The sequence below is a fragment of the Leuresthes tenuis genome, unplaced genomic scaffold, assembly GCF_036924035.1.
Source record: "Leuresthes tenuis unplaced genomic scaffold, fLeuTen1.0.hap1 SCAF_19, whole genome shotgun sequence".
NCBI classification, from domain to species: Eukaryota; Metazoa; Chordata; class Actinopteri; order Atheriniformes; family Atherinopsidae; genus Leuresthes; species Leuresthes tenuis.
Window position 1 is genome coordinate 20330891 of NW_027325373.1, and position 12942 is coordinate 20343832.

Genomic DNA, 12942 nt, shown 5'->3' on the forward strand with positions numbered 1-12942 from the left:
CCACAGCTGAGTCTTACAGCTCAGAAGACTTCTTCATGGTGGAATTACACCCAGTCCACCTCTTTTAACCTGTCTCCTTATCTGGAGACATTGACCTGTCAGTATCTCCCAATCACAGGAATGTCTCCTTTCTTGAACTGAATATACAAATGATTATATTCCATCATTTTGTCCGTCTTTATTGCTTTTGGAATATAATAATGGGGCTCTTGTATCTACATAAGTCACTTCACTTTTCCTCATATTTCTCTCCACAACACTTCAGAAATGTACTTTCCACTTTAGTTACTTAATACTTTCAGGATAAGCCTTCAACACAATGAGCAACATTTTAAATTAGAACACACTGTTAAAGATTAAGCCGGCCGTTTCTAACCTTTTAACTTTTTTTTTTTAGCTTCTTAACTCTACCAAAAAGAATTCTGCGCTCTGTGTCACATTACCAATGTCTACGAAAACAGCTCCACCAAATAGATTTTTTTCTTCAAAAGTTCCAACGTTTTCAACTGAAGGAATTATAAAATGATCCAACAACTCGCCGAAAGTCAAGGATCAGAGGACAGTTTGAACATTGGAAACAGATTGGAGAGCTAGAACTTTGTTTTTGTTGTTTGTTTTTTGTTCTTTCGTCGACACATTAATCTTATCACGACAGATTTATGTGGTCTCCGTGTGTAATGTAGTACAAAGTAGCCTTACATTTTGGAGTGATAACAGATGCTGCTTTCACACTAATGTGTCTGTGTTCATAATCTCACCACATCATATATGATCTGTCAGAGGGACCAAACTGTGATACTTTGACAACAAGTAGGAGTTTTCATGCAGGACTTCTACTTGTACTGCTGTATTTTGGCACAGATGAATTGATGCTTTCACTTGAGAAAAGGATCTGAATTCTTCCTCCAGAACTGGCTTGGAATGAAGAGAAGATTCTTGCTGGTTGATATGTTTTCTGCTTTGAAGCAGTTTCTTTCTATTGAAAGATGAAGCTTAATGGTAATGTTACATTATGATATACTATTTTATTACACAATGTTCTGAAAAATGTCAAACACAAGGCTTTTTTCCTGGACGTATACGCTTTTTTATCTGTTGTGTTTTCAGTTTCATTTTTATTTTTATTTCTTCGAGCGTCATATTTTTGGTTTTGCTGTGTTTTCTGAGGAAAGTGAAGAGAGAACTCCAGCTCACCAGACCAGAATTTACTTGAAGTAAACTTTTATTCCAAGTTCCTGCCTTGTCTGAGGACATTTTCTCCCACGCACTTGTGCAACAGAGACAAAAAAGTGTCTTGTTGTGTCATCAGCGATGATTGCCTGTTTTCTTCATGTAATTTTCCAAAATTCACAGTCTTCTGAAATACGTTTGAGATATTTTTGCATCTTTAACTGTTTTCTAAGATGTCTTGTCTGTATTTTTTATGTTTCGAAACATGTTGCCAGAAACGTGTTTTGTATTTTCTGAAAGGTAACTGTACGTGTGGTTTAGCTGCCTTGGTGTCTGACATGTTTTTGCATTTTTCCTGATTTTTAGAATGTCTTCTCCCACTCACCTGTCCAATAGAAGTTGCATGAACTTCTGCCCTCAGATTTTGTATCCTCTGCTGTTGTGTTTGCTGTTTTATTGCTTGTTTTTCTAAAATTAGACCTATTGTTTGTTGTTAAATCTTCTGTTAGGTAGTGTTTGTTGTGCTTTTGAAATATATTTTTGAAATGTTGAGATATTAGTTTTGATGGGTTTAGTAAAAATTTTTCTAAAAAGTTGAGTTTTTTTATTTTGTTATAGCAAATTTTGATGAGTTTTCCAAAATTGGGTTGCATGAGCGTCTCTTATGTTTTTTTTTCTCATGTCTCCATTGTAAGGTTTCTGTGTTTAGCACCTCAGGATCAGTCCAAATCATGTTCAAATTAAGTTGATGAGGGCTGTAATAATAAGTTGAGAGGATGTAACACTGATACTGGAGACTGTGCTGCTTGTAACCTGCAAAACTAAACTGAGGGCAGGAAAAACTCCACCTATCGTCGCACTTCTTTCTGGACGTCACTTCCTCCCTCCTCTCTCGCTTCCATCTTGCTCCCCGCATGTGTCTGCTGTTAGTTTACAGGTCAGTGAGGAGCTTTAAATACCTTCTTCCCTGCACTGTTATCCCCCGATCCGACGGCAAGAGGTAAACGAAAGCCTTTCTCGACTAGATGGCTGAAATCCGCCGGGGTTTGAAGCTAACGGAACTGACGGTTTTGTGTGGCAGTGTGAGAGGCTGTGTGTGACAGGCCGTACACCCCACAAGCTGCTAGTTAGCCGAGAAGCTAGCCGTAGTTAGCATGCAAGTTATTGCTCAAAAGCTCAGCCACACCTCGTTTCGGCGAAATGGGAGTCAACTAAAATCGTTCTGAAGTTAACTACACTTTCATTGGCTTGTTTTGTTCCGCCTAACTTTACTCTTTTTACCTGTGTCTCCGCTCGTCCATAAAACTGACCAAATATGAGGAGAATCCTTGTGCTTTCGATAGCAGCTAACTTGTTGACTGAATAACATTGATAATTGCACTGACAGCTCATTTGTTGGCCTTTTTAACATCCTATTCCTGCTTTGAGAATAATCTTACCGCACATTTCCACACCCACACGGTTGCTGTCGCCCCAATCAAATGGTGTTTTCGGTATTTGAGCTAAATTGAATATTTTTCTTTGTCCGCGGTTTTCATTTTTAATGTGACGGGACTGCGTTGTTGTTTTATAGGAACGTCGTTTTGCAAATTTGTTGTGAAGTTTCACACTAATTCTATATGGAAGTATGGATCGAAATACATTGGTTTATATAAAATAAATACGCAATGATTAATAGCAAATGTAAAATCGGTAATAATTTAAATCTACAGTGGTTAATGTTCTAATGCTAAGGATACAAAGATACTCTTTGACGAATAAACCAGTCAATACAAAGTAGTTTTGATAGACTTGTAGACTCTGTGTTCAGATGCTTTGAAGCTGTTTAGACAGAACATGATAGTCCAACACCTTGTGATGTCATGTCATTTATCACTTAATTGGTATTGTCAACGTGTGTCTGTCATGTGTCCTTAACATCTGTCCTGTGTGTCGTCTCATGTCATTTGGCGTGTCCTGTCACCTGTCATGTCATCTGCTTCATATGTTGTGTCCTGTCACCTGTCATGTCATCTGCTTCATATGTTGTGTCATGTCATCTGTCACTGCATCCTTGTCAGTGCCGTGTCACATCATTTGTGTTGTTTCATGTTATCTGTCATTACACCTGTCTCATGTCATTTCACGTCTTTGTGGCGTCATTCCTATTGTTCTTTTGGTTTTAATTGGTCTCCTTACTGAATCACGTCTCTTTGTTTCAGCATGTTTCACAAAAGTAGAGGCACAATAATGCTGGCGACATGAAAAACTAAACTGGCTGATTGGCTGGCCTGATATTCTCTGACCTGTGAACACTGACCCCCTCCACCACACGTTTGACATCCGAGACAAATTAAGTTGTAGTAGATCTTTTGGGACATAGTTGAAATGATTTAAATTGACGTATCTGCAGGGAAATTCTTGACTCATAGAAAACAGAGTGTATGTGTTTGTATACATACATGTTGCGTTTATGGATACGTAGATTTGTGCTCAGCAGCTGTTTTCTGCTCGTCTTATTGGACACTGCTCCCGTGACTAATGCCATGTGATTTAAAAAGGTTCCATACAATTTAGAAAAAAAAGTTTTCTTTTATAAAGAGCAGTTTTTCTCTTTACCGTTTGCTAATTTTTCAACCCAGCACCTTCCTCCTGGCTTTGGTGCGGAGGTGCTTGTTTGCATCTCGAAGCTTGAAAATGTTTCTTTTTTGTTTTTATTACTACTCAGGCTCTCAAGCTTGGTCCTTCCTACAAAACTAGGGTTAGAATTTATGAGTAATAGTCTATTTAACGGGCCACAAATGTGCACATTTATCTATCATTTAAAAATGTAATATATGAAACTATAATAATAATTCTACTTTTATGGTGGAGATTATGTTCTCTATTTTATCCCTTGAATATATATTGGTTATAGCTCATCAGTTTTTAATATCTCTGCAAAAAAAACCCAACACATTTGCCTTTAAAGCGCCACCTTTTTACCCCCCCTGCCTTACATGCTTATTGTGTGCTTATTTGTCTTCAGGGTGAGATTTATCAGATTTATCAGATTTATCAGATTTATCAGAACACGCTCGCTCAGACCAGTGCTGAACTCCCCCAATCAGCATTAGAAATAAACGGGTCAATCTAAAGGTGTGTCAGTCACCTAAACAGGAACGTGGCTTAATTTCTAAACAGCAGGCCCGATACGGAGCTGAAAGCTTGTTCATACTCGATGGTTTCTGATAAAATGTATCTTTGTATCGCTGCAATATCTTGAGTAGAGATGATCACATTGTAGGCAAAAAAATCTAAAGACTGATTTTATGCAGGTTAATTTATTTCATGTGGGTTCAGTATCAAGATATATTTAAAGAAAAAAAAAAATCCTGTTCATATTTAACTTTTGTCAATCTTCTGATGATATTGTTGGAGTCAGTTTTGCTCATTCAGCTGCACGGGTTGCTTTGTGTCTTGGCTCATGCATCTTGCCGTATCTTCAGCAGCCACAGTTCAGTTTCTTCGTGCTTAAAATCTTTCGCCCACGTCACCGCAGGTAATGTTTTCTCTTATTTTTCCAGATGAAAGAAGCAATTATGAATCAAGAAAAACTTGCTAAACTACAAGCGCAAGTCCGTATCGGCGGAAAGGTAAATGATAAAATGCAATGTCGCGTTGCCATTTTTTTGTGTCGGTGCTTTAATGAGTGCAGTCTGCAGGACTCCAGATAAAGATGGGACAGATATAAACCAAATATGGTTGGTTTACACACATTTCCATGCTTGTCTCTTTAGGGCAGCGCTCGCAGAAAGAAGAAGGTTGTACACAGAACGGCAACTGCAGATGACAAGAAGCTCCAGTTCTCCTTAAAGAAACTCGGTGTGAACAACATCTCCGGTATTGAAGAGGTAGAAAGCGAATTCTCCCACAGCATGTAAAGTGAATCTGTGCCCGTACGGCCTCTATTTTGTGGCTAACATTGGAATAATCCATCCTGTTGCAGGTTAACATGTTTACAAATCAGGGAACAGTCATCCACTTCAACAATCCCAAAGTGCAGGCCTCCCTCGCTGCCAACACCTTCACCATCACCGGCCACGCTGAGACCAAGCAGCTGACCGAGATGCTGCCGGGCATCCTGAACCAGCTGGGAGCCGACAGCCTGACGAGCCTCAGGAGACTCGCCGAGGCCCTGCCCAAACAGGGTCAGCACCCTCAAGATTGCCTGTTGCATACATTTGCAATTTCTCCTCTTTCGCCACACGTGTTTGAGGAGAAAAGTTTTGCTCCCAGGAGATAACCTTCCTGCTTTTCTGCTCCTACAGCTGCGGATGGAAAAGCGCCGATTGCAACAGTAGAAGAAGAAGATGACGACGTTCCAGGTGAGAGCTACGATGTGTCATTTTGTGTTGCATGCACAGCAGGCTGTTTCACCTTTCAAACTGAAACAGAATCCAGATGACTGGCATCCAACTGGTCTGATTTGATCATTCGACTTCACACTTTTTTGATCGCTGCTGCAGGATTCCTTTTTTCCGTCTCTCAGTCAAATGAATGTGGCAGGTTTGCTTTTCTTCTGGCTCATGAGCGGGGGTCACATGAAGGGGATTCATCTGTTACTTTTGATGGTGTGCAATGTGGAGTTTTGTTTGAATCTCTCGTTCGGTGTTTATAAGATTGTACAGTTCAGTTTGCTTTTCTTTGTGGAGAAAATGGAGCAAACACATGAGGTTGCCATTAGGACAATCTCAGCTTTTCCCAGGACTTCTCTCCCTCTTGCCCGAGTCCCCGCTAATGCAACAAACGATTGCATATGTATTCAGCAAGTGGAGCAGTTGATGGCACGGGGGTTAACAACCGATGCCATCACATTGTTATTGGAATTAAGTTTCCTTTTTGTTCTCCCACTGAAGGGAACATGTTTACCCAGACCTTTGGAATTGTTTCCATCTTAACCCTCGACCCTTTGAGACACGACTTGGACGGGCAGATTTCTCACATATCGTGGAGTAATTGAAGCCAACTTTTTGATGCTTTTCCCCACAACTTTCACAGCTGCTCTCGCTAGTTGTGGGGCCCTCATATGTGGAGCACACGGCACTCTGTATGGGAGAGGGAGGGAGGGATGAGTTTGAGACTGTGTTGAGTATATCGTGTTTCAGATAAACACACTTTTCCTGAATTGTGCTCTGGCACCTCTGAGAGTGATTTGAGCAGATGGATATGCCTTTCTTCCTCACTCAGTCAATTTACCGCTCAATCTTTTGTTCTTTCAGATCTGGTGGAGAATTTTGATGAAGCATCCAAGGATGAGGCCAACTAGAGGAAATAGGAAGTGTCAGAACTTGACAGGACCATGTGGGGCACTAAATGTTATCGTTTCTATATCAAGAGGTGGAAAGTTGAGAGTTAAAATGCTTGAAGATGAGTAACGTGACAACTTTTTGGCTGTGAGCAGTCTGTAATATGTGCAACACCTGAGAAAATGACTTGCCTACTCTTAAATAAGTTTTTTTTTTGTTTGTTTCTTTTGAGTAAATTTCTAGAATAGTACTCTGTATTAAAACTGGGGTAGCAGTATTTAGGTGTACAGGATTAGTACTCATTCCACCTCTTGTTTGCCACCAGATGCTTGTGGTGCTCTGTGGTCTTTATGTCCAGTTATAGAGTGAGAGATTGTGTGTAAAATGTGGTGCTCGAGGCCCCTGCTGTACATCCGTTTCCTCTGTGTTACTGAACCTTAATTCTGTGGCCTCCCTAAAACCACCATATCTGGAATAAACCTTTGCTACTGTCAACAAACAGCCAAATGTTGTTGTTTTTTCCCTGAAGTTAGTTTTTTTTTTTACAGCTGATATATGTTCTTGTAGATTGATGAGTGTATAGATTAATCGTGCATGATATTACACACCCCACACCCTTCTCTTTCTCTCCACCCCCCTTCCTGTTTTGTTTAAATTGACAGCCAAACAAATTGAAGAATATCTCCTTTTACTCTTAGTGTAGTGAGTTACCATCCCCTCTATATGCAGGGACGACTCTCACTTATTTGCAGTCACACTTATTTTGCACTTCCTTTACTTGTACTCTGTCCTTTTGAATAGATTTAATACTTTTGGTTCTTATAAAGGTGACCTTTGTTGGCATCGGCCATGTTTAAGGGCAGGGGAACACACTATTTCACATTGGAAACTGAATTAAAAGTAAGTATATATGCTTAGGAGGGACTGGCAGAAGGAGACTGCACAAATTAGACGGGATTATTTATCTCAAACATTTTATTTTATATATTAGGAAAACTGAAAGAAGCAAGTTTTTTTAGACACAGTATAATGGTGTAGAAACTTGTCACCCATGTAAAGAATCAATCATTCAGGGTTTAACTAAAAATGCTAAAGGAGAATAAATGTATTGCTGCACAACAAAAAAACCTCGTTGAAACGAAACTGACGTGATGAGCTCTGACACTGTTGAATGCAGCAATTATTCATTGTTGATGCAAAAAGATGGCATGCGCCAGCAATTATTAGCTTCTTGGTTAAATATGGTTAAATGTTAGCATCCAGCTCGGCAACACATGCTTCCCTTCAGTCGTACAATCTGCAGTAAGACAAATAAATACTCATTTTCCTAATGAATGCGATGCTGTTCAATGCAGTCTAAAAAACAAAAACGGTTCTTTCAGTCTCTTAACAGCTTCAATTCAGTGATTAAATACTAATTTTACACTCAGAGGAATATCAGTACATAAAGATGACTGACAGCAAGCGTGATACAAGTTGTTTTTTGACACAAGGCGTTTTATGACTATATAAGCAACTTGATAAAACCCAAAAAATAGCAAAAAGCACCACAATATCCTCGTGGGACATTTAATTGCAGTGTGAGGTCTTTTGAAATTCACAACACATCTCAACATCGCTGTACAGAGAAATGGTTTAAATCATTCGAATAAATAAATCCAGTACAATCAACACAAAACACACAACAAACAGCTTGGCAGCATCTTAAAAATCACAGTTTGTGCAACGTGCCTCAGAGATGAAGACCTTGAGGCAACTGAACATGTTATATTAAAATTCTTTTAACCTTAAAAACTTTAGTTTTTGTTACGGTAAACAGGTTAGTTTAGAAAAAATAAAAGTATCGGATGAGAAAAGGATACGAAATTATTATGGCATTAAAAGACGCACAAACCCTCCCTTATTAATGAAGCTAAATCGAACCAACACCGCACTGCGCTGCACTTCTGGCAGTTTTCCACCGGTGTATCCTGATTAGATCTGCAACTCCACAGTCTGTGTAATAAAAAACGTGTGGAGGGTCATTTGAAAGAGGGTTGAAACTGGAAACTCGCAGCACAAACCGTCACGTGCATCCGGCCCACAAGATAAAATAAATAAAATGAAACGATGCAACGCTGTTGAAATATCTCCTCAGGGAGCGGAAATGTTCAACAGCCAGGGCACGCTTTGTGATTGTCCAGCGATGTCACCCCACTGTTTGTTCTCCTATAGTGCAACAGTTCATTCTCTGATTCCCATCAGCAGCTTCAGTAAGTGTGCCTCCATCACCTGTTGAACTAAACAGACAAGCAATGTTTTAATGAACACAGCTGTGGTTGATTCAGGACGACAGCCAACGCAGATTCACTGGTGCTGCACTGGGTACAGGGTGCTGCAAGTTCATGGGACATTAAAAATGAACATTAATCCAAATACTTACATTCCCCTGAGGCTGCCCTTCACTCCCACACAACGCAAGAAAAACTGCTCTTTATTTATCTTAGAAGCAACTTTTACTTTGCTGCTTCCAAAAAAGCAACGGTGGCTGGAAGCAGCAAAGTAAAAGTAAACATCTTCCCTTCCACTCATGTCACAGTAATAAATGACAGGATAAACTCAAATCCTCTTCACCTCCGTTAAATCAACATCTCTGGAAAAACAAAGATCTGCTGGTGGAATTCTGCAGACACGTACACTCCAAGGAATGAACACCTGCAAATACAGAGCTCTTGCAAACCAGTCTGAACCGGTCAACATTGATGCACTTTACAGGTGTAGGCTCTACCTGCTGAGGCTCTTTTTGAGCTACGCTAGTAGTCTGCTGGGGCAGCAGCCAGGTCAGCTTTGTTCTGGGATGCTTCCCCTGCCCACAGCAGGCGGTGGGAGACAGGAGGAGGCTGGTCCGGCTATCTCCACTCCTTGACAATCAGTAAAGCTAACGGTTACAGCTTAACTTTCCTTCCATCTTCCTTGCAACTGGCTACATGCACGGGAGCCCAATGGAGTTATTGACGTTGCGGCGCTGTGGACTGTGTGAGAAAACGTACAGAAAATTCTGCTGCTTCTGCTTTTCTCTAGGAGTGATCACCACATAGATGTTGTCTTTAAGTTACTTCAGTAGCGATTTTGTCAGATGAAGATGTGGTAATAAAATGAGGATTTTAGGCAGTTTAATTGGGCTGAAGTACAAACACAAATTCTGATGCATTAAGCTGTATGTCAAAAGTAATGGAAATTATGTGAACAAGAGCAGCTTTGTTTGGAATTTGGTTGTACTAATACACACTTAAGATGCACCATTATAATAACAATATGCAAAAGATGGAACTTCATTGAGTTTGTGGAATGCCGAGGCCTGTCTGAGCATAGCTGAGTGTTGACGTGTGGGAGTTAATCAAGCTACAACCACATGATATTTTGGTCATGTTACTTTCTCGTTTCCTGTAACAGTACCTCACGTTTCTCTCCCCTGTGCATGACACCGTGATGACACTGGAAAGCTCCTTCAGTGACAGCATGACACACCCTTAATGAGTGAACCAGCAACAACGCAGCACTGCTCCCAACAGACCACAGAAACACTAAAATAAATAAAAAGGACTACAACTTCTTTCTGTTCCATCTCTTCCATCAATTTATGCTGCTGTTTGCTATCCTTTTGCTGCTGTAAATGGTTATATTAAATGTTCCATGTGCTGAGAGTGAAAAAAGTACTATAGAATTTATTGCATGAATCGCTGTCTGTGTGTCTTAGCTGTAAATAACTGTATAGCTGTATAAACGTGTGTCTTAGCTGTAAATAACTGTATAGCTGTATAAACGCGTGTCTTAGCTGTAAATAACTGTATAGCTGTATAAACGCGTGTCTTAGCTGTAAATGCAGCCAGCGGCCATGTGATTTTTTTAAAATTTTTTTTTACTCACCGTTTCGATGGCCCATAGCCACAGCCATGTCCATTGCATTGAATCCAGAGTCTGACTCAATGGTTGGATCAGCACCACTCTCTGGAAGACATGCAAAAATACCAAAACACAATTAATATATGTGCTAATGTTGGAAACAACAAGTAAAACTCCCTAAACCACAGCAGCTGTTTGTTATAATATCAGGAAATGATGGATATTTTTGAGATGGATGTTATTTTCAGTGAAAACTCTCTTCTCACCCAACAAGATCTCGACACAGCGCACATGGTTGCCGTGGACAGCGTACAGCAGGGGGGCACCTCCATTCTGAAATGCACCAGGATAACGTCACATTGTTTGAATGTAACAGTGATATACTACAAATAAGCCAAGACTGAAACGTGCTTGTTTTAGCTGCAGTGCAATAATTCAGCACTTATAGCACAGACAACAATCCATAAACAATTCATATTATTGCCATATTTGACTTAACAAAGTCCAGTGAACATTGAATAAACTCTTACCCAGTCATATTCGTTGACATCCACTCCACAGTCAATGAGCATCTTCACAATATCAGTGTATCCCTTACTGCAGGCCAGGGACAACGCACTTTCCCTCCCTTTAGCCAGAAGGTTTGGGTCAGCCCCCTTCAGTGTAAAGTGATGCAGAGTAATAAACAAACTAAATAAACGGTTTGCTCCAATTAAAAAAAAAAAAAGTGATCTGATGCATTTTTTTTTCATACATTTTGAAGGAGAAACTCAACAACAGCAATTTGTCCATGTGCAGCTGCCCACATCAACGGTGTAAAACCTTCCTCATCTTGGAGATTGATCACAGTTTCTGTTAACATAAATATCCAAAAGATTCAAAATTAGCTTGGATTTCCATTTGCACAGATACACAGTGAGTTAATTTAGTTATATACAAAGCATTCCAGCAAAAAACTGAATATTTAAATTGCAATAAAGATATTACTGCCTAAATTGGCTATAAACGGATGACTTTAAAATATGCTGTGTGGATTTTAATTTAATTTTTAACTTGAGTGGGACACTGAGTCGAAGCAAAAACTGTTAGAACTGGTACTGAAAAGTAATAAAGCTAATCAAAGAAATGTCAACTATTTGTTTCTTCTTTTTTTTTCTTCTTTATACAAAAAAGAAAAAAGGAAAATACCTACTTATATGAATATACATGAACTATGTGTCACAATGAACAACAGCCGAGCCTACCTTGTTCAATCCTGCTGGCCAAAAACACCATTTCTCCTTGTGCTGCCAGTTGGTGAATGGACAAAGCTGAGAAGACAAACATTCATGTGTAACACTTACACTCTGAATCCTTATGAAGGTGCTAAAAAAAATCAATAGGAAACAAAAGTGGTACTCACAGTGCACCAAAAGAGGTGTGGAGGAGACTTCATTGCCTCTGTGTTTATTGGTGAGCGTGGTGGACTGTTTGATAGGGGAGAAATGTTTTGTGGTGGACGGTGTGTAAACGTGACGCACTTGTATGCCTGGTGAGGGTGAAGTTTGGATATTGCATTCAGCTGAAAGCAAGAAAACATTTGAAGAAAGAGGCTCACATTTAGTTTCACTCTTGTGCATTAGACATTAACCTATTGCGACTGTGAATTTGGAGACAGACAAACAAGGATTCTCTTTCTTACCTTTAAATAAAACAGAAGCCACCTCCAGATCAGAGTTCACCTGGTCCTGAATGTTCTTGCTGTCCTCTTCGTTAAGCGACTTCACAAATCTTGAGCACACATTCATGTCAAAGCGGTTGGGCAGAATGAATTTGATGCCCATGGCCACATTTTGGGGGTTTGTGTCATCGGGGGTTGCACCAACCGACTGCTCAGTCTTTATGGCACTCAAATCAGGCATTACGCAGATCCCCTCCATGTCCTCCGAGACAAGAGGACATTCAGTGGTCCCCTCTGCAGTTGACACGGTAACACTGTCCATCCTCTATTCGTTTACTGAGCTAACACACCAAGATTAAAATGAAGCCACTGCACGCCTGAAATACGAAAATTAAAAGCAAAATTAAACGAAGCAACACCACACAGTCACATTTACTTAACTTCGATTGTGTACAAACTCCACAAATATATGATTGAATCTATAGCAAACGCTAAATATTAAATCCCCACCAACCTCACTGTCTATTAGCCACTGGTTAGCATGATAGCTATTGTTATCGTAACCTTCCGACAGTCAAACTGAAACTCTCAGGATAAGACATTTTACAGTGGAAAGAATTCAAGCATAAACGCCAACAAAAACTGCTTTGCTAAAACGTCATAAATCTTACTTGATAGGGCATTGCTTTTCTTCAGCAACCTTTTAAAACCATCTCTATTCTGTCGGTGTTTTGATGCATTTGCACATGCGCAATGAGTTGCAAGGTACACCCACTATTAACCTCCCCTTTTTTGGTTCCGACCAGACTTTACAGCATGGTTTTTGTCTTGCTGATATTCATGGGAATATCAAATTATGTATGCATGGTTAAACAACCAATATAAGAATAAATGGTTGTAGTGTTTTGTATTTTGCTATTCAAACAGTTAAATGCTTAATCAAATTCTTAATAGTATATTGCT

The 12942-nt window shown here is 39.8% G+C and overlaps 2 protein-coding genes across 3 annotated transcripts; one reads left to right on the forward strand and one right to left on the reverse strand.

The window, feature by feature from the left end:
* Positions 1-2037: 2037 nt before the first annotated feature.
* Positions 2038-6938, forward strand: btf3 (basic transcription factor 3). 2 transcript variants are annotated; one of them, XM_072371568.1, is made up of 6 exons: positions 2038-2107; positions 4716-4784; positions 4929-5042; positions 5138-5339; positions 5460-5516; positions 6411-6938. In XM_072371568.1, the coding sequence occupies exons 2-6, from the start codon at positions 4716-4718 to the stop codon at positions 6455-6457; spliced, it is 489 nt and encodes a 162-aa protein (XP_072227669.1). In that variant the 5' UTR covers positions 2038-2107; the 3' UTR covers positions 6458-6938. The 2 variants fall into 2 exon arrangements, with proteins under 2 accessions (XP_072227669.1, XP_072227670.1); XM_072371569.1 differs by having other exon boundaries at positions 2081-2170.
* A 501-nt stretch (positions 6939-7439) lies between these two features.
* Positions 7440-12740, reverse strand: ankra2 (ankyrin repeat, family A (RFXANK-like), 2). The gene is made up of 9 exons (XM_072372188.1): positions 12651-12740; positions 12001-12356; positions 11722-11880; positions 11564-11629; positions 11074-11171; positions 10850-10975; positions 10586-10652; positions 10344-10424; positions 7440-8716 (listed from the first exon to the last, which is right to left on the reverse strand). Exons 2-9 carry the CDS (start codon positions 12299-12301, stop codon positions 8661-8663), a joined length of 954 nt encoding a protein of 317 aa, XP_072228289.1. The 5' UTR covers positions 12302-12356; positions 12651-12740; the 3' UTR covers positions 7440-8660.
* Between the last annotated feature and the right edge of the window lie 202 nt (positions 12741-12942).

What these genes read in the sequence shown, in the direction of transcription:
- btf3 (XM_072371568.1), top strand. Translation starts at nt 4,716, where the DNA reads ATGAAAGAAGCAATTATGAATCAAGAAAAACTTGCTAAACTACAAGCG. An exon ending in ACATCTCCGGTATTGAAGAG is followed by an intron (nt 5,043 to 5,137) that starts GTAGAAAGCGAA and finishes ATCCTGTTGCAG; the next exon opens with GTTAACATGTTTACAAATCA. An exon ending in AGAAGATGACGACGTTCCAG is followed by an intron (nt 5,517 to 6,410) that starts GTGAGAGCTACG and finishes TTGTTCTTTCAG; the next exon opens with ATCTGGTGGAGAATTTTGAT.
- ankra2 (XM_072372188.1), bottom strand. Translation starts at nt 12,301, where the DNA reads ATGGACAGTGTTACCGTGTCAACTGCAGAGGGGACCACTGAATGTCCT. An exon ending in GGCTTCTGTTTTATTTAAAG is followed by an intron (nt 11,881 to 12,000) that starts GTAAGAAAGAGA and finishes TCTTGCTTTCAG; the next exon opens with CTGAATGCAATATCCAAACT. An exon ending in ATGTCAACGAATATGACTGG is followed by an intron (nt 10,653 to 10,849) that starts GTAAGAGTTTAT and finishes GGTGCATTTCAG; the next exon opens with AATGGAGGTGCCCCCCTGCT.